The sequence below is a fragment of the Malaclemys terrapin genome, chromosome 1, assembly GCF_027887155.1.
Source record: "Malaclemys terrapin pileata isolate rMalTer1 chromosome 1, rMalTer1.hap1, whole genome shotgun sequence".
In the NCBI taxonomy this organism is placed as follows: Eukaryota; Metazoa; Chordata; order Testudines; family Emydidae; genus Malaclemys; species Malaclemys terrapin.
In genome coordinates this window covers 41,124,345-41,145,612 of record NC_071505.1, presented here as the reverse complement: position 1 = coordinate 41,145,612, position 21,268 = coordinate 41,124,345, and the positions used below count along the sequence as shown (strand labels likewise).

Here is a 21,268-nt window from a genome sequence, read left to right as displayed (position 1 = left end):
CCAACACTTTTTCTTTTGTTTTAAAATCAAGGATAAAAAAAAAGTATTGTGGATGAACTATGCTTTAATTCATTTGCCTGATTGAATGCTGTGGTGGTGAAGAACCACCTATCATTATGGTTATATAGCTACTTTCAATACAATTCAGATATTGCATGTAACCTTTCAAACAATATCACTAGCCGAAATAAAATACATTACTCTTCTATTAGGAAGTACTCCTGTTGACTCTTCAAATTTCTAAACATGCTGCCATCTTTGTTTCAGATCTAAAGCTGAGATTAAGATCTTTTTCAGAAGAAAAATCTTTTTAACTTGTACTGGATTCTTAGCTTAAAATTTAGGTTGGAATTCAGGAGCAGGAGAAATACTGCAGATGTGAACAACAGATGGCAAAATGCTGTGTGTGTGTGTTTAAAAAGTGTCAACATTTTAAAATATTCTGGGATATCATATAGAAACAACTGAATTATTTTACAGATATTCCTTCAGAAGAAGTAATATTTAGTAAACCACACATATGCACATATTATAAGACTATCCATCAATTAAAAAAAATTGTAGTAAGTAAGAGCACAAGTTTCTGTGAAAGGTATCCTGCAATAGTGCAAAACTATAGCTTTTATAGACCTATCAAACTAATAGGGAATTGGACCAACAATCAAGTACAGATATTATCATAGTAATGACAAATGATGCTCCGCTTGTTATGTAAGCAGCCCTGTTGAAGTCAAAGGAACTGCTTACATGAGGAACATGAGAAGGATTGCACAAAATTCAGTGTATTGCAAGATGTCTGTCACTTTTCCTGAAGACAGTGATGATTGATTATTAAAACGTAAACTTCAAAAAAAGGATGACTTTTTCCTTTTACATTTCATATCCTTTGTACTGAAATATAGTAACTCCTCACTTAACATTGTAGTTATGTTCCTGAAAAATGTGACTTTAAGTGACATGATGTTAAGCAAATCCAATTTCCCCATAAGAATTAATGTAAATAGGGGAGGTTCGGTTCCAGGGGATTTTTTTTTTTTTGCCAGACAAAAGGCACTATATACATTTTAAACAAGCAATTTAATACAGGTATAAATTTTAAACAATTTTAAAGAAACAATTTAATACTACAATGATCATTGCTGAGTATGAAGCAATGGGAGGTGCCCCCTCCTTACCCCACACAGGCACATCCCACTGGCACTGCAGACAATGAGGCAGGCAAGGAGGTGAAGGTGCCATAGGCTAGGAGAAGCATGTTGCGCAGCAGCAGCTGCAGCTTCCTCTACTGTGTAAGTACCAGGGGTGGGGGGCTCAACCCTCAGCCCGCCAACTCCACCCCTTCCCCCAAGCCCCCACCCTTAACCCACTTCTTCTCCCCCTGACCTCTTCCCCCTTTACTGTGCATGCTGCATCCTTGCTCCTTCCCCCTCCCTCCTGCCCATGGCAATCAGCTGGTTTGCGGCGTTCGGGGTGGGGGAGGAGCGAGGACGCGGCACACAGGCTCCCCCTCCCTCCTGAACGCCACAAACCAGCTGATTGCCAGGGGCAGGAGGCAGGTGAGGGATGGGGAGACTGCGCACCGAGTCCTCACTCCTCCCCCTCCCTCCTGAACACCGCAAACCAGCTGATTGCCGCAGGCAGGAGGCAGGGGGAGCAGGGGGAAGGTGCTGATCTGCGGGGTCTGCTGGTGGGCGGGAAGCGCTTGGGGGGTGTGTGTGTGTGTAGGGTAGCTGATAGCTGTGGACAAAGCAGGCAGCCAAACGATGTTATAGTGGAGCATTGCACAACTTTAAACAAGCATGTTCTGTAATGGAGCAGGGACGTAAGATCGAAATAACGTTAAGTGAGGATGTTAAGTGGGGAGTTACTGTGTAATTCACCAAGATTGTTCTGCTCTCTTTACAATGTATGTGTCAGTTTTCATCTATATTATATATATTACTTTCTCTATGTACCTAAATTAAATAAATATTTTTCAGCTCTTCAAAGCATAGCTTCTTAGCCAACTAAGACATCTATTTGTTTAAAAAAATTAAAATAAAATAAAAAACAACCTCTATACTAGATTATGGAATGCACTAGCCATTGCTGAGAAACCACAGTTTACTGATATTATTCCCATCTACTCTCCTAAATACCTTTTTTACTTTGTTTCCCGTTGTTGTTATGTCTAATTGAAGCCCCAGTCCTGAAAGATGTTCTGTGTGGTTAGTTCTCTGTGACTGCATGAAGCCCAATTGACTTGGATTAGGGAACAAACCTTAGTTTCAGCAAAACTAAGCAATGACATGTTAGTAGTTAATTAACATAATAAAAGCTTATTTGTTCAAAGTGTGAATGGTTAATTATTTAGGTTTAAATACTTGAATGAAAGTTATGTACTGGTTAAAAACAATTTGCATTCAGATATAGTGCAAAATTGTCTTTTCATTACAGGACAAATGGCAAACAGATGCAGAACTATTTACTTTTCCTATTCCTTCATTCTAGGTACATTATAGGACAATTCCAGCTGACTGGAAAACAATAATTCTGATTTAGGGCAACTTGTGAGGTATCAAAATTTGTTTTTGCAAAAATGGATTTGTATCAAAATGTCTATTTTCAGATCAAACCCTGAGCTTTTTCATCCAGGAGAAGAGAAAGAAAGAGTCCATGTGAGAGAGTGTTTGTGCCTATCCTGGTGACTATGGCAGAAGCCTGGGATGTGAGAGACCCAGGTTCAAGTCCCTGCTTTGTCTGATTCCAAGTGATCTTAGATGAAAAAACTCTGTTCTCAATCAGGCAGAACAGGGACATGAACCTGGGTCTCCCACATCCCAGGCCAGTGCCATAATCACCAGGTTACTGGGAATCTCCCTCTCCACTAGGCAAAAATGTTGTAAGTTGATGCATCTCAGTGACATTTCAGCTTTGATAAAGTTTCTTTTAGTTGAAAATATTCCAACCAGCTGTAATTCCAGTACTTATACAGTAGCAAAAAGAATAGCAAGACATTAGTAAGGCTGGCATGCATGGGACTTCTATGAAGGTCTGAAAAATACACCTAAATATAACAAGTCTAGCTGTAGGTTCCCACTCCGTTATCCATGTATATCACTGCCCAGACAACATGATTAGCTTGGATTCTTCAGTATCAGAATAAAAACTACAAAGATTCAATAAGAGAAATAAGCAAACTTCATTTAACAGTTCACATCAACACATTTAAATATTTTTGTGGGCCAATATAAGAGGGGCAATGGACCTAATATATCTGGACTGTCCAGGAGAGGGTTGAACAGTGCTAAACACACTATTGGGGGAAAATTCAGGACAGGGAGTGTGTTGGGGTCACCCTGCATGTGGTAACCCAGGCTGGTGGAAGTCAGAATGTGACTGCAGCTTTGCTAACAGGCTGCAGCTATACACAATCACTCAGGGTATTATCTGTATGCTGTTTGGCTGTTTCTGAGCAGCCCCGGTGGGAGCTACAACAGCAAAGCATTGTTAGGCATCCTAGATTGCAGGGCAGGGGTGACACGGCCTCTCACTTGTCTGGACTGCATCCTGAAATATCACGTGATCGTGTAATTGAAGACTGTATCATAATACATACTCACAAGATGGCCAAATTAAGGTTACATGGGCAATCTCAATTCTGGTATTTCCTAACTTTTTGAGTGATGGACTTTGTAACCTCAACATTATTTTAATATAGTTTAGTGTGTGTAACATAAGATCAAAAGGGGAGTACAATATGTAGGATGTTGATATAACACAACATTTTGAGACTGTGTGCTTCCACTGTTAGGGAGAAAGCTAAACTTCCTTCCCTTCACGGTATTCCCCCCATGTAGTAAAAGGCACAGGTATATCGGTAGTAACTGGTGCAGTAGAAGGCACAGGTATATCTGTAGTAATTCATTAAGTATTAGCTTAAGTCACAAAATTATAAGACGTATTAACAGAAATATAATTATGTGAAACATAATCTTTCAATCCTGTTATCAAGATGCTTGCAATTTTCATTTCCTGAAACATTGAGCAAATCAAGTGATTCTGTATCTAGACTAATCCCAATTGAACACTTTTTTCCCATTACATTATTAGCTGTGACTCACAAGACCTTGTCAACACCTGTTTTAATTATTATAGTGGTGCTACTGCACCACTATAATTAAGGTTATGTCATGACTTTGGTCTAAAGAGTGACCTTCTAAGGCCTCTTAAATTGGCATGCTTACTCAGATTCCTTTGAAATGTGGTGTGCTTTAGAAGGGTGAAGAATTGGCTTAGTGACTCAATTTGGGGTCATTTAAGTCAGAGATTGTGGAGATGTAAATGCCCCAAAACAGCCATTTTTTCAAAAAGTTTCTACATTTTGTGTCTTTATTTATTTTTGGCTCAGAGCTACAGATAAAACTATTGATGTAATGTAGGTCTCAGTCTGTTGAATTTTATCCAAGGTGGTGCATGATACTCATTAAATCTTTGGGAGACCCAAACTGAGAACAGTATTTAAGAATATGTACATTTTTACAGTGCACATGTGCCAGTAAATAAAAACAGCTAGCGGCTTTCCATTGCCGACATTTTATAGAGGACCATGGCTAGCTAGTTAACTTTAGAGCAGCCTCCAGATTGATCTAACATGCCCCAGAGTTGGGGTGATGTTCAAGGTAACTAGCTCAAATAATTCTAATAGTTTGAAGAGGCATGATTTTCATTTACACAATCCATGGTGGCTTATTCCTAACATATTCTGTTCACATATGAATTCTATAGCTATCTTTAATGATTTTAGTTTACCTAGTGCTCAAATAAGATTTGCTGTTCTGGAATTCCCAGGATTACTTCTAACTTTCTTAAGATAGGCACCCTATTGGTAGTTTTTATTAATTATTTATTATTATAGTATTATTATTATAGTTTTTGAAATCAATTTAGACTTGGTTCATAAACTAGTGAACTTCTTTGTCCCGCATCGGGCTTTCACAATATGAATGAAGTTATCCCCACATTGCCGATGCTTCTCCCCTCAAAAAAACAAAAGTATTAAAAACAACGTACCTTTATTCTATGAAATCGAACAATATCTCCAATTTTGTAGATTTTTGGAAGGGCATCTAGATTTCCATTAAAAAGTGTGCATGTTAATTTCACATTTGATTGGTCCACAATTGTTACAACTGAACAATAATCTGTAAAATATAAAAAATAAGGTATAATAGGACTTAACATTTTAGTATCCATATATTCATATATGGATTAACACATAAATCAAGGGAGTAATGCTAACATAAATAAGAAAATCCGTCCCATCATATGCTACGTAAACTGTCAGAATAGCTGAAAACCAGTATGGTAGCTTGCGCAAAGAGCTCTGAGTCAGAAACTCCCACGTTCTATTCTTTGTTCTGTCATGGGCCCACTATAGGGTATGGGGAATGTTACATCTTCACAAGTCTTGGTTTCCTCATCTGTAAAATGGGGAAAATAGCTATTAATCTCACAGAGCTGTGAGAATGATAGTGTTTCCACTGTACTTTAAGAGAAAGAGCTGTGGAAGTTTTAAGAGTAAATTAAAACATTAATTACCACCCCACATGCAGACATAAGAAAAAAGGTTGCAGGCACATATCCGTAGTTTGAAAGTTTATTGCATTTCAAGTTGTTGTTTTATATAGTTTTGGGAGGCAGGCGTTAGAGACCCAGGAAATGGCATTGCAATTCCACAACAAGCCACAAGGTCAAACTCCAAAGACGATATGGCCTTTATTCTGCCTCACTAGAACTGTAACAGTGTATTATGTATGTTACAGACTTCCCTAAACAGAAATGTAAAAATATGTGCTCAGTTGAACATCTGTAAGTGAAAAATCTGTAAGGAAGCAATGATGAAATTGTTGTCTTGATTTAAGGCGTTAGATGCCTAACTTGCTTGGTTGCTTTTGAAAATACCACTAGGATATCAGTAATTTTTAAATAGGTAATAAGCAGAGAAATTGCCTCATAGTCTATTTCTATGTTGATATATGACTTAGCCAGGCATTATGTATGCAAAACTTACATTTTTTTTTGAAAATGGCTTTAATAATGTAAAGCAAGACCCTTAAGAAAAGCATATAATTATATGCAATGCATGAACTAAAAATACACAATGCTTCCATTTTTGAAGTACTGACTCCTGAAAAGGGGGAAGTGAACATTGGCTTTGAATGTGAAGGTTGCTGTCCCTAAGTGCACAGGACCAGAATGTACAAAACTAGCATTCTTAGGAGTGAAGAAATTGAATTGTTACATTTTAAAATTGTATTTCTACACACCAGTACATACAAGTGGGCCTACTTGCCCATTAGTGATTTTTTCCCCCAGCCCTCCTTTCATTAGTTACTTTGAAAACTTTAGTTGCCATTTATACTGAGTGTGCCATTTACAGTGGGGCTGAAAATGTTTGCTGGAGAAGTGCACTGAAACATTTTATGCTTTCAGACTTGAAGGCACCAAGAGTTTTTGGGTTAATTCGTGCTGCTAAGTATTGTGCAAAGTAAGGCCATGTCTACGCTTGGAGTGCTTTACTGTTATAAATGTAACGGTATACCGTACCGGCAAAGCAGTCTTCGCTGGATACAGCTTATGCCTGTAAAACTATGCTTTTACTGGTGTAACTTATTACACACCCCTTTCCCTGCAATAGTGTGAGACAAGCTATGGCGGTAAAAGCACAGTTTTGCTGATATAACTGTGTCTACACTAGGGGCTTTTGTGAGCACAGCTATGTTGGTCACAAATTATACCTCATCACATCCCTGACTGACATAGCTATGCCTGCAGAGTCTGTAGTATAGTCATGACCAAAGCAAAAGGTAAAAATCAGCAGTGCTGAATTGCCTGAGATGCAGAAATCCAATCTAATTTTTACTCAAGTTTTTCCTTTTGCAAAATCTCACTTTCAAATACAATGTAAATGTTATTATATTGGTAAAGTGCTAACTTGAGGAGTAAAAAGTTCAGATTTACAAGCTGGAAACAGAAATCTTTCCCCTTTTGCCTACATCTCAGTACCTTTGGTATGGTCTCCTCTCAGAAACCACACTAAAGGGGAAGGGTTAACTCCGCCCACTCAGTTTTATTTTGTGTACTGGCAGTAACCATATCTAGACTCCTGAGCTCAATCAGAAATGGTTGTAGTACTTAAGATGTCAAGATTTATATAATCCCCTTGGAGCCCCTACTCAGAAGTTAAGAAACACTGCTTAAGCCATCAGAAAGTTGTCTAGGTTATTTAATTGCGATTAATCACGCTGTTGAACAATAACAGAATATCATTTATTTAAATATTTTTGGATGTTTTCTACATTTTCAAATATATTGATTTCAATTACAACACAATACAAAGTGTACAATGCTCACTTTATTTTTGCTTACAAATATTTGCCCTGTAAAAACAAAAGAAATAGTATTTTTCAATTCACCTAATCTCTTTATCATGAAAGTTGAACTTACAAATGTAGAATTATGTACAAAAAAACCTGCATTCAAAAATAAAACAATGTAAAACTTTAGAAGTCCAATCAGTCCTACTTCTTGTTCAGCCAGTCGCTCAGACAAACAAGTTTCTTTACGTTTGCAGGAGATAATACTGCCCGCTTCTTATTTACAATGTCACCTGAAAGTGAGAACAGGCATTTCTATTGACACTGTTGTAGCCAGCATCGCAAGATATTTATGTGCCACGTGCGCTAAAGATTCATATGCCCCTTGATGCTTCAACCACCATTCCAGAGGATATGCGTCCATGCTGTGACGGGTTCTGCTAGATAACAATCCAAAGCAGTGCGGACCAACATGTTCATTTTCATCATCTGAGTCAGATGCCACCAGCAGAAGGTTGATTTTCTTTTTTGGTGGTTCGGGTTCTGTAGTTTCCGCATCGGAGTGTTGCTCTTTTAGGACTTCTGAAAGCATGCTCCACACCTCATCCCGCTCAGATTTTGGAAGGCACTTCAGATTCTTAAATCTTGGTCGAGTGCTGTAGCTAGCTTTAGAAAATTCACATTGGTATCTTCTTTGCATTTTGTCAAATTTTCATTGAAAGAGTTCTTAAAATGAACAATATGTGCTGGGTCATCCTCCGAGACTGCTATAACATGAAATATATGTCAGAATGTGGGTAAAACAGACCAGGAGACATACAATTCTCCCCCAAGGAGTTTAGTCACAAATTTAATTAACGCATTATTTTTTTAACAAGCGTCATCAGCATGGAAGCATGTCCTCTGGAACAATGGCCAAAGCATGAAGAGACATGAGCCTTTAGTGCATCTGGCACATAAATATATTGCGACGATTGCTACAATAGTGCTATGCGAATGCCTGTTCTCATTTTCAGGTGACACTGAAATTAAGAAGTGGGCAACACTATCTCCCATAAATGTAAACAAACTTGTTTCTCTTAGTGATTGGTTGAAGAAAACGTAGGACTGAGTGGACTTATAGGCTCTAAAGATTTACATTGTTTTGTTGTTGAGTACAGTTATGTAAAAAACAACAACCTACATTTGTAAGTTGCACTTTCATGATAAAGAGATTGCACTACAGTACTTGTATGAAGTGAATTGAAAAATACTATTTCTTATAATTTTACAGTGCAAATATCTGTAATAAGAATATAAAGTGAGCACTGTACACTTTATATTCTGTGTTGTAATTGAAATTGATTCATTTGAAAATGAAGAAAAGCATACAAAATATTTAATAAATTTAAATTGGTATTCTATTAACAGTGCAATTATTTTTTTAATCGCAATTAAATTTTGAGTTAATAGTGATTAATCGACAGCCCTAATACATACATACATACACACACACACACACACACACACTTTCTTTTCCAAATAAAACAAATATACCAAAATACAAGATTAATCATAATACATAAAGTAAGTAAAGAGGGTTAGGATAAAGGGAAGTGAAATGACATATATATGTTCAGGGACTACATTAATCATCGACCTCTAAAAAAATCAATCCAAATTGCTTTGAATTTTTCAGGTATTCCCTTTCTGCAGAATGCCAGTCATTTGTTAGTTGCCAGGTCAGCCATATCACTGAGCCAGGCATCAATGTTTGGTGGGGACTGACTTTTCCATTTTTGTTTTAGCAACCAAACCATACACATTAGAACGACTCCACCTTATTACCAGGAAACTTCCAGATATCAGGAATATATCCAAGAACAAAACTTAAGGGGGACGGCTCCAATTTAGCATCCAAAAAAATCAAATTAGTCATTTGACCTACCTCAGACCAGAAATTCTTGATAGAGGGCACTCCCAAAAATATGAGGTAATGCAGCACTGATGGAGTTTCACTTCCAACAGCAGTCAGCAGTTACGAGGCCCATTACAATTAAATTATGTGGGGAGCAGTATATTCAAAAAAGTGTCTTTTGGTGAATAAGCCATAGTCTCAAGTCTTCAGTTGCTTTTTTAACATTAGATACAATTGTATTACATTACAGAGATAGTTGCGTATCCAAGTCTCTATTCCAAGCAACTCTCAAATTATCTTTCTTTGGCAGAGTTTTTTGCACCAGAAAATCATTAAAGGCTGAGTAAATCCAGGAAGTGTCCTCCAAAATAATAAAATGTTATGGAGGTTCTGGAGCTTCCAATGCATCTGGTCTAATAATTTGCTCTGATATTATTGCCGCTTCAAAAGATTCTAAAGAACACTTCACTGTATTTTTTTTTTAGATGCCGAAAAAGCCTTTGACCGCATAGCATGGGACAAGTATTTTTGAAGTATTAGCAAAATTTCGATTTGGTAGCCAATTTGTTGCTTAGATTAAGTTTAGATACGCTAATCTGACTTCCAGCGTAGTTACCAACAATATTATTTTTGCCCATTTGCATTACAGAGAGGAATAAGGCAGGCCTGCCCTTTTTCTCCTCTTCTCTTTGATTTAGCTTTAAAATCTTCATATATACTGGCACTAGAAAAGGTTCAGAGAAGGGCAACTAAAATGATTAGGAGTTTGGAGAGGGTCCCATATGAGGAGAGATTAAAGAGGCTAGGACTTTTCAGCTTGGAAAAGAGGAAACTAAGTGGGGATATGATAGAAGTATATAAAATTATGAGTGATGTGGAGAAAGTAGATAAGGAAAAGTTATTTACTTATTCCCATAATACAAGAACTAGGGGTCACCAAATGAAATTAATAGGCAGCAGGTTTAAAACAAATAAAAGGAAGTTCTTCACACAGTGCACAGTCAACTTGTGGAACTCCTTACCTGAGGAGGTTGTGAAGGGTAGGACTATAACAGCGTTTAAAAGAGAACTGGATAAATTCATGGAGGTTAAGTCCATTAATGGCTATTAGCCACGATGGGTAAGGAATGGTGTCCCTAGCCTCTGTTTGTCAGAGGGTGGAGATGGATGGCAGGAGAGAGATCACTTGATCATTCCCTGTTAGGTTCATTGGCCACTGTCGGTAGACAGGATACTGGGCTAGATGGACCTTTGGTCTGACCCAGTACGGCCGTTCTTATGTTAATTTATGTTCAGACATTGATATCCAAGCAAATCAACATATTCATGGTATCAGGGGAGGCCAAATAGAGCACCAAATAATGCTCTTTGTGGATGATGCAGAGACAGTGCACTAAAAAGTTAACTTGGGCATCTTTACTGATTTCCTCTTCAGCTAAACATAGTATTAATAAACTGCTGAAATTGTTTATTAATATCTGTTGTGTTGTATATAATTTGTAGGTATTATAACAAATACACCTCTACCTTGATATAACGCTGTCCTCGGGAGCCAAAAAAATCTTACCACGTTATAGGTGAAACCGCGTTATATCGAACTTGCTTTGATCCACCAGAGTGCGCAGCCTCACCCCCCACAGAGCACTGCTTTACCGCATTATATCCGAATTCGTGTTATATTGGGTCGCGTTATATCGGGGTAGAGGTGTAGCAGCTATTTATTTCTATTAGCCTTTAGCTTAAGTCTTGCCATCTCTCTCACCAAATTTTCAATAGTTTTGCTTGAAACAGAATAAAGGAAACTCGACCTTTTGGGAGAGATGTTTGTCTGATTTCATATCTTAGATTGACGAGGGTTCTTAGTTTCTTTGGGGAAGAGACAGAAGCATAGTCTACACCCAAGGTCTTGATTTCCTTCATAAGGGCATCGATTCTATGTTCTCTCCATTTCTTTTTAAAGGTGACATATGAGATATGGCCTCTGATGAAGGCTTTAAAGGAATCCCAAAATATGGCAGTGATGAAGCAGAGAGGGGAATCGTTTAAAAATATAATAAAATAAAATAAGAAGAGTTAACAAATGATGTATCAAACAAAAGAGAAGTATTTAATCTCCACATCTTAGTTGGGGGTGCATACCATAGGGGCCTAAAAGGCTCACCTAGCATGGTACCAATGCCACAATCTGTGATAGAATTTATTTAGTCTTGTAACACTAAGAAATAGTCAAATCTTGAATATGTTGAAAGAGCTGCAGAAAGAAAACAAAAACTACAGTGTCTGACTTTAAGATTCCCCTTATCTCCACCCATCTTGTAAGCCTAAATAAGCCACGTATGTATGAAGTAGCTCATAAGTATTAGCGTTTCTATGCAGAGATGGAGATGATTTATCAAGGACTGGGTCTAGAGTTTTGTTAAAGTCTCCAGCTATCATCGTTGGCTATCCCTCGATACGAGGATGATGTCTGCAGGGAGAAAAGTCATTGATGAGACTTAAGATGGCTGATGAGTCCAATGCGTGCTCTATAGGTTTTTCCACATGTGTCAGGTGTTGGCTTGGAGAGTGCACAACTGCTGACTGGGAGGCTGTACACTTTTCTTCCTCCTCTACCGTTTCTCAGCTTCTTGAGCAAGGTGATTCTCTTCAGAATGGGTTGAGGCTTGATGTATGATGCAATGCCATTGAAGTCTATTGTCAGCCAGCTCTTCCCAATTCATGGGGTCAATGCCAATTCTTAAGATATACTTCAGGGTGTCCTGGTAGCTTTTCCTCTGTCCCTCATGGGTCCTCTTACCATGACTAAATTGAGAAAAGAGGACTTGCTTCAGAAGATGACCATCAGCCATCTGCACACATTGACAAGCCCAGTGAAGCTGATGTTTTATAATCTTCACCTCAACACTGGTGGTGTTAGCTGCAGTGAGAACGCTGGCATTGGTGCAGTAATTTTACCATCTGATATGACAACACTGTTGGTACCACTTCAGACACTTAAGATGGCTTTGGTATGTCACCCATGTCATGTCCTCATAAAAAATAATGGGATTGACTACTGCATTATAGACCAGGATCTTCGTTTCCATCCACAGATTTCTGTCACTAAAGACATGATGAAGCAACTTTCCAAAGGATGTGCTGGCACAACGGATCCTATATTTGATCTCCACATGAAAATTGGCTGTCTGGGACAGGTGGCTATTAAGGTTACGGAAATGCTCAACATTTTCCAGGAGTTCACCACTGATGACAATCTGTGAGAGAATGGGGGCCGCTTGTGCTGGGACAAGCTGGTGAAACACCTTAGTTTTCCCAATATTGAGGGAAAGTTCCAGGCTATGATAGGTGCCCAAGACAAGATCTAGGGTGGATTGCAAGATAGCCTCGGTGTGCGGAAGGATAGCACAGTCAGCATACTGAAGGTAGGTAATAACAGTCCTGGTGACAGTTTTAGAATGAAGATGCTGCAGGTTTAAGAGCTGGCCATCCATGCGATACTCAATCCCAATTCCAGAAGAAAGGCGATCATGAATAAGAATCAAGATCACGGCAAGATAGATGGTAAAAAGGTTTTGGGCAATAGCACAGTCCTGCTTAAAACCAGTACGCATGGTGAATGGGTCCCTCCCCATTTCATTACAGAGGATGGTGGTGGTCATCCCATCATGAAGGAGCCTGTGAACTCAATGAACTTCAATGAACACCTGAATCTAAACAGCACCTTCCATAATGCTTCACAATTGATGGAATCAAAGGCTTTAGATAGGTCAATAAATTCCATAAACAATGGCTGGTACTGTTCTCTACAATTCTCTTGGAGCTGTCGTGCAACAAAAATCACATCGGTGGTACCCTGAGATGGTCTGAAAACACATTAGGATTTCAGAAGGATGTCTTTGGCAAGAGGGAGGAGATGGTTCAAAAGGATGCAAGCATATAACAACTCCAGCTATAACAACAGGCTGATGGCCCATGTCATTTATACTCAGAAAAATTATTTAAAAAATTGGTATCACACTGATTTGGCCTGCAAAGTTGATTATCAATTGCCACTTTCAGCCTTGAGGACAGTAAATCTGCCTTCATTGTCAAACCTTGCGCTTAAAATATTAACATTGTTTTTTTTTATGTCTTAGTATAGCAACACCTTTCACTTTAGAATTAAAGTAACTAGATATTGAGAGGCCTACCCAATCTCTATTCAGTTTAGAAGCCTCAAGTTCTGTCAAATATGTCTCCTAGAGAATAGGAATGTCAACATTCTTTATTTTTTAAGCACCGGGTATATATTTTTTTCTTTTAATAGGGTTATTAAAGCCCTTTATATTCCAGGAGACACATTTAATTATCAGAGCCATCTTATTAATACATAATGGATAACATAAACGCTTTGTGAATAATTGAGAAATTGCAAATTTTCCTGAGCAGCATACAGTTCTTGCATATCTAAGCACCAAAAGTTATCATCCAGATATAGGGTGTCACGTCCTGGTATATATTCTACAGAAGTGGGAAGGGAATTCTCAGCATGGAAGGGAAAGAGGAGAGGGGCAGAAAGACTAATTAAATACATGAAAAAACAAAACAGAAAAGATAGTGGAGAGAGAAATACACCGTAGCACCACACAATCAAAAAGAAGAATCTATTTAAACAATCCAAAAAACCACACTTGACATTCAGGAGGCACATCGCTGGATCCGTTGAAACTTGGAGACCCTCTCAGCCCCTGGGACCCCAAACATCACCTATTACCAATAAAATTGTGAGGACGCACCATCTAATGAAGCAATGATTTTAAAAATATAATTACTAATCAAATGATTAAGTATTGAAGCTCCTTTCCCAACAGGAAGTAAATTGATAACCCGTTAACCGCAATGAGAGAGAAAATAAAAAGAAAAGGAACCAACGTGCCAATATCAATATCAGCTAGTCCCTATCCACTTGTTTAGACGAGCCATATCAGATCTCAGAGAGCAAAACCAATTCCATATGGTCAGATCACTCCAAAGACATCTCCTTTTAGAAGGGAGGAGGTGGCAGATTTGTGAGGAATTCTTCTGCCTCCTGAGGGGAACTGAATGATACTATCTTGTCACCATTCTTAGTATGGAGTGTTGCCAGGTATTTAATAAGATACTTCAAGTCCATCTTCCTGGGCAATTGTTTTGCTTGGTTAACAGCTGCCCTCCTTGCAACCACATCACGGGCATAATCTTGAAAGAGCAGTATTTTAATTTCTGGTTCTTGCCGTAACAGCTCCTTCTCCACTCCCAACCCATCTGGATTTCTGCAATATAAGCTCCTTAGTGGTAAGGTGATTTCATGAACTTCACCATCAGTGTTCTAGGCCAACATCCTGGAACTGGCTTGGGGCCCATTCTATAGCAAAACAAAAATCTACAAGCAGATTCAACAACTTAGCAGTTTAGAGACAAATTCAAAAGATTTACCTTTCTCTATTCACACAGGTTTCAGAGTAACAGCCGTGTTAGTCTGTATCCGCAAAAAGAAGAACAGGAGTACTTGTGGCACCTTAGAGACTAACAAATTTATTAGAGCATAAGCTTTCGTGGACTACAGCCCACTTCTTCGGATGCATATATGTTCCATTCTATATGCATCCGAAGAAGTGGGCTGTAGTCCACGAAAGCTTATGCTCTAATAAATTTGTTAGTCTCTAAGGTGCCACAAGTACTCCTGTTCTTCTATTCACACAGGGACACCCAATTCTAATGTTACATCATCTCGATCAGGGTGTCTCAAACTTCATTACACCGCGACCTCCTTCTGACAACAAAAATTACTTTATTGACTCCAGGAGTGGGAACCGAAGCCTGAGCCCACCCGAGCCCACTGTCTTGGGCAGGGGGCTAAAGCCGAAGCTTGAGCCTCACTGCCCTGGGACAAAGCTGAAGCCCGAGGCCTTCAGCCCCAGGCACGCAGGGCTGATGCCCTTGGGCTTTGGCCTTGGACGGTGGGACTTGGGCCCCAGGTGGTGGGGCTCGGACTTTGGCCCCGGGCTCCAGCAAGTCTAAGCCAGCCCCGGCGACCCCATTAAAATGGGCTCACAACCCACTTTGGGGTCCCGACCCACATTTGGAGAATCACTGATTTAGATCAATTAGCTTGGTCTTACTAGTTTTGATATTATTACAGTTCTTCATAAACTGTAACTTGGTTCCCTTTGAGATCATCTTCCACTTCAGAAATTCTGTGTTCAGCTTCATCCATCTGTCTGGATAGAGCTTGTAGTATACTCTGAATCTCAGTCATGGTGATCTGTAGAATGTAGACTGTAGATTTAATGTCAACAGTGTCTGCAGCCACCTGTTGTAGTATAGCCATCAGTTGCATTCCCATCAGGGTCAGGCACCATTTTGTATGTCAGGGTGGGGATCTCCTCTGTTTTTTCAGTGCTTTCAGAGTCAGAGAGAAGATGCAGAGCTATAGAGTATCTTGGGGGTTTCAGTAGCCGAGCACAATATTTCTTAGGGTTGGATGGTAAATTTTAGGGGACAATGTTTGGGGATTTCCCATGGCCTGCATCAGAGTTCAAGCAACCTACATCCAACTTGGTTGCAACCCTGGTGTCCCAAGTTGTTTAGGTTCTTCAGAAAGTAGTGTATAAACAGAATGTACCAGATATCAATTCATATCTCAAGAAGCTAAATTATGAAAGCAATGAATAATCTAGTTTAAGAATTATACTTCCAATTGCTACTAGAACAAACAGTAAGAACAGAACACATACACCAGAAACATGAAAATGCTAAGCATCTGCCTTGTTTGAGTGACAACACGAATGTCCTCAGGTTCTGTAATGACTACGTGAAATAGCAGGAAAGTTTAAAAATACAGCTCAGGGATTTAACTAATTACTATTACAGAGATCTTTTTAAGTCGGGCAAACAACATTTAATGTCACTGCTAGAAATATGACCACCACCTATTTTAGAGCAATGTTAGCTTCAGTCATACTTCATATGGCAACCAAGAAACTACACAGGCCATGTCAGTTTAATCAAATTATAATAGTCAGTGCCACAAACCAGTCAGCAATCAGAAAGGCAAAGTTATCATTTTGTCTAATATCACAGCAGCACCTACATCCTGTGGAATAATATAAAAATATCCTATACTAATTCCAACAACAGTACAAAAGTTAATGTAAACAATTTATAGCAAAAACATTTGCTATTATGGCTCAGGTCTGGGTGTATTTTCCCCAATAGAATAATTTACTTTAGCAGTAAGCAATTAGTGAAACACACATTTCTCCCCTTGGTTAATGTCACTATGAGCCCCTGAAAAGGCAAGAAGCATGCAAAACCTTACTGACTCAGTTTTAATTCTTTTCTGTTCAGTTCCTTAGGTCACCTCTCATAACTTGGTTTTAGAGCTAATCTTCAGTAAACATTTTATAAAGCAATAGAAGCACAAATAAACTGCTTAGAGGAATCAGAGACCCCATCAATCCACTATGACATCTTCATCATATTAAGACTGTGAAGATCTAGAAGGAAACAAAAAGGATGTCACGTTCCAGAATTAGATGAAGATGGCACATGGGTCACAGAAGCATGAAGAGCATTAATCAGACTTTTTAGATTTATTCTTCTGATGAATATGTACATATGACCGTTTTGGATCCATTTAAAAAGATCTTTCTTTTACAAAACCCTAAATGACTAGGGGGAGATGAGAGAAGCGCTGACAGAAGAGATCCCATAGGCAATTTAAAGAGCCAAAACCCCACATCTTCCTATTTCTAATACAAATATAAATAATTGGTACAACAACATTTCTATAAACATAACTGATTTTTCAATATTCTGGCACAGATAATACAATTCTCAATTCTAACATACTAGATGTCTTCATAACTGGTTCTACATCATTACTGAAGATTCTTCTGCCTATTCCTATCAGAAAGAATTAGTATACTAGACCAGATCACAGGTCCATCCAGTCAACTATCCTATCTCTAAATGGGACAGAGGAAGGGGAAGGAAACCGCACAGATTAGTGGTTGGCCTTTAGTAGGAATATTTATATTCCTAAAATGTTTATTTAGCCTGACTAATGTATCTGTGGATGTTCTCATCTTACATTTTTGATACCTTCTTGGCCTCAATTATATCTTGATGGAATGAGTGCTACACATTAACTCATTTATTAGCATAAATGAGTTGTATTCAAAATGACATTCAAAATCCATAGTTTTATCCTGCTTGTGACGTTAACAGCAGGAAAGTTTGATAAAATTTGAAGTTATCCATCATAAAAATATTGTATCATATCTCACTTACTATTACATTTCAAAGGGATATTTGTGTGGTACTGTGAATATACAGGCCATTCTAGCCAGCTACATACATTCAGCCTCCTGTTAGGTGGAGCCAACCACAATATAGCAGACTGCAGTCAAAGGGGGCTATGTGTCAAGGACAAAAGGAAATCTCCAACTCTTATTAAAGCAGCCATGGGATTTTTGTGCTAAGATTTCTCAGTCACCTAAAGAAATTGTGAACTAAGCATCCAAATCTCTAGGCAGCTTTGAAAATCTCAGTGCTAATGTTCTCACAGAGCAGACAGATCCTCAGGTTTGTCATGTTTCATCTAAAATACCCATACACAATTAATTGCACGGAATTCCATTTACCTGCCAAATTTATCTTACCAAGATTTGAAATTGTAGTTCCCAGAAGTATTTCCCTAGAGTGCAATTCTCTCAATATTTCAAATACAAGAATTAGACCACCGGATTCTCCCACCTTAGGGTAAGGATCCAGGTACAAAAATATGTCATCCTCCTCTCCCAGCCATGATTTCCTGTGCATCTAGCGTAGTCTTAACGACACTAATTTTCTTACTTCTCGAAGTAACATAAAATATAGTATTGTCCAAGCCACAATCATGATTTAGAATTCATACTATTCATTCTAGACTCTTGTTTTAAGTGATTAATAACTTCCCTTCCTAAATATGACCTTTGGTAGTGTCACTTCCATAGTAATTCTAATTAAAAATTAAGCTCTTCAAGAATGCAGTCCGGGTTTCCATTAACTAAAGTCTTATCCTGTAAATCCTTTTTGAAGTACATAAATGGGAAGCCACCAATCCAACTGAAATGTGAAAGTTGTTTTCTGTTGCTCGTGAATAGCATAATATTTGTGATTGAGTTTGCTCATTTTCACAAGTATTAAAAAGAGCCAAACTAAATTGTATTGCTGGATTTTATTTATTTGCTACTGCTGTTACAGGAAACATAAATGTCACTGCACAAGCAATTTTGTTTTAATCCAGCAAAGTCACTGTAGTATAAGACAGCCAATTTTGACTATTTTTTCCAATGAAAAGAAACTCAATTTGTAAGATTACCAATCCAGAACTTAAAAAAAAAATATTAATGAAGCTCAATAATTAAATATTAATGAAGCTCAATAATTCCTTTAGCAGACATGACAGATTCCTTTACCAGATTCATAGCCACCATTAGGAAAAAAAACCCCAACATTATAAAGTCAGTATTTTTCACCTGGCTGGCTAAATCAAATATGCAAAAATTTGGTTTGAAAAATATGATAGAACATCAACACAGTTCACTAGATTTGCCAATAGAGTAGAAAGTTTTCACATTGCTAGCAATATTTTACATAACTAGATATAAATCAAACTACAACAGATGAAAAATTAAACTCGATGTTAGACATTAAAGGCAATCTTGAGCAATTCACCTAATTTCTTTGGTATGAATAAGTGCAAATTGCCTGGGAGTTTTATTGTAAAAGAAAAACTGCTAGTATAACTAAGTTAAGTCTTTAATCAAAGAAGTCATGAATATATAAATTTATATAATGTGCTAAAATACTTACACAGAATTCTTTCCTTTACTTGCACAATATGCGTTTTTAAGATCAACAGTATTTAAATTAGGAACTGAATTACACCTCTACCCTGATATAACGCGGTCCTCGGGAGACAAAAAATCTCACTGTGTTATAGGTGAGACTGCATTATATCAAACTTGCTTTGGCCCTCCCTGTTCCTTGTTCCCTGACCGCCCCCTCCAGAGACCCTCGTCCCTAATCATCCCCAGGACCCCACCCCCTACCCAACCCTCCTGCTCCCTGTCCCCTGACTGCTCCGACTCCTATCCACACCCCCCACCCCTGACAGGCACTCACCAGCAGCGGCGGGAAGCGGAGCAGCCCGGCCCCAGCCTTCTTCACTCCGCCACCTCCCAGTCGTGGCGCTCCGCTTCCCGCCGCCGGTGAGTGCGGGGAAGTTGGGGAAAGGACGCCCCCCCTGCACTCACCTGCAGCGCTAAGCGGAGTGATGCAGCCCCAGCCTGCTCCACTTCCTTGCCCCGGCCCCAGCCGTGTCACTAGGGGGACGGGGAGGGGGAGCTGGGGAAAGGTCCTGCAGAGTGGAGCTGGCTAGGGCCAGGCTGCTCCGCTTCCTGCCGCCAGTGAGTACGGGAAGGTTGGGGAAAGGACGCCCTCCGCACTCACCTGCAGCGGGAAGCGGAATGACGCAGCCCCAGCCTGCTCCACTCTGCCAGCTCCCAGCCACGCGCTCTGCTTCCCACTGCAGGTGAGTGCGGGGAGGTTGGGGGAAAGGACGGTCCCCCATACTCACCTGCGGCAGGAAGCGGTGAGTTTTAAGCGGCTGGGAGGTGGCAGAGTGGAGCAGGCTGGGGCCAGGCTGCTCCGCTTTCGCTGCTGCCGGTGAGTGTGGGGGGGAATCCCGTCCCCCAAGGCCCCTCCCCCGAGCGACATGGCTGGGGCCAGGATGAGGGAAGCAGAGCGGGCTGCTCCCAGCCCCCCGCTAATCACCAGGGCCCACTCTGGGACTGCGGGACCCCCAAAAGTGCCCCACCCCAGCTCTTGTCTCCTAGACCCTGGGGGGGAGCCCCTGACCGCCCCCGAGACCCTCTGCCCCTTATCCAACCTCTCGGCCCCGGCCTGGCCGAGCAGCGTGTCAGAGCTTTACCGCCTTGTATGCGAACCCGCCTTATATCGGGTCGCGTTATATTGGGGTAGAGGTGTATGTGCTGTTTACAAAATAAATTCAAGTAATTATTGTCATCAGTGGCTAGTAGAACATTTCTAATCAAATTATTGGTATAGTTGCTCCTAAACCAGGTGCAAATTAGTTACCAGGCAGCCAACAGCAATTTTCAGTGAACCCTACAATTTTACGATGGTTTTCCTAGCTGTATAATACTTAGGACCCTACCAAATTCATGGCCATGAAAAATGCGTCACAGACTCTGAAATCTGGTCTCCCCCCATTAAATCTTGTCTTCTGTGTGCTTTTACCGTATACTATACAGATTTCATGGGGGGAGACCTGCATTTCTCTAATTGGGTGTCCTGACCCAAAAAGGAGTTTTGGGGAGGGGGGGTCACAATGTTCTTTTTTGAGAGAGGGTCATGGTATTGCCACCCTTACTTGTGCGCGGCCTTCAGAGCCGGGCGGCCGGAGCATGGCAGCTATTGGCCAAGCATCCAGCTCTGAAGGCAGCATCCCGCCAGCAACAGCGCAGAAGTAAAGGTAGCAGTACCGCAACACCCCTTCAATAACCTTGCAAACCCCCTCCCCGCAAAACTCCTTTTTGGGTCAGGACCCCTACATCTACAACACCATGAAATTTCAAATTTAAATAGCTAAAATCATGAAACTTACGATTTTTAAATTGACCAAAATGGACTGTGAATTTGGTAGGGCCCTAATAATACTGTATAATTGCATTTCTAATGAGGTCTAATTTGAAGCCTGTAAACAGCAGGTAAGGAAATTATTTTCCAGTAACTGAAGTTATCTTAAGGTGCTATCTTCAGGGGAATAATACTGAGAAAATGTGTCCTAATAAGCAGGGCATAGGGAGCCAGCTAATCACTTCCAGAGTTCCAATATCCTCTGCAACAACATCAAAGTACAGAAAGTGTGTCATGAAGGAGGGTAAAGAAGAGAGAGAAAAGGAAATACTACACAAGCACCATC

The 21,268-nt window shown here is 39.7% G+C and overlaps 1 protein-coding gene across 3 annotated transcripts in view; it reads right to left on the bottom strand.

The window, feature by feature from the left end:
- The window catches only part of POT1 (protection of telomeres 1), a 160,054-nt gene that overhangs the window by 65,423 nt on the left and 73,363 nt on the right, over positions 1–21,268 (bottom strand). For all 3 annotated transcript variants that reach the window (XM_054022891.1, XM_054022902.1, XM_054022897.1), the window contains one exon: positions 5,053–5,183. In XM_054022891.1, the coding sequence (XP_053878866.1) occupies positions 5,053–5,183 (131 nt within the window). The remainder of the gene's footprint in view (positions 1–5,052; positions 5,184–21,268) is intronic.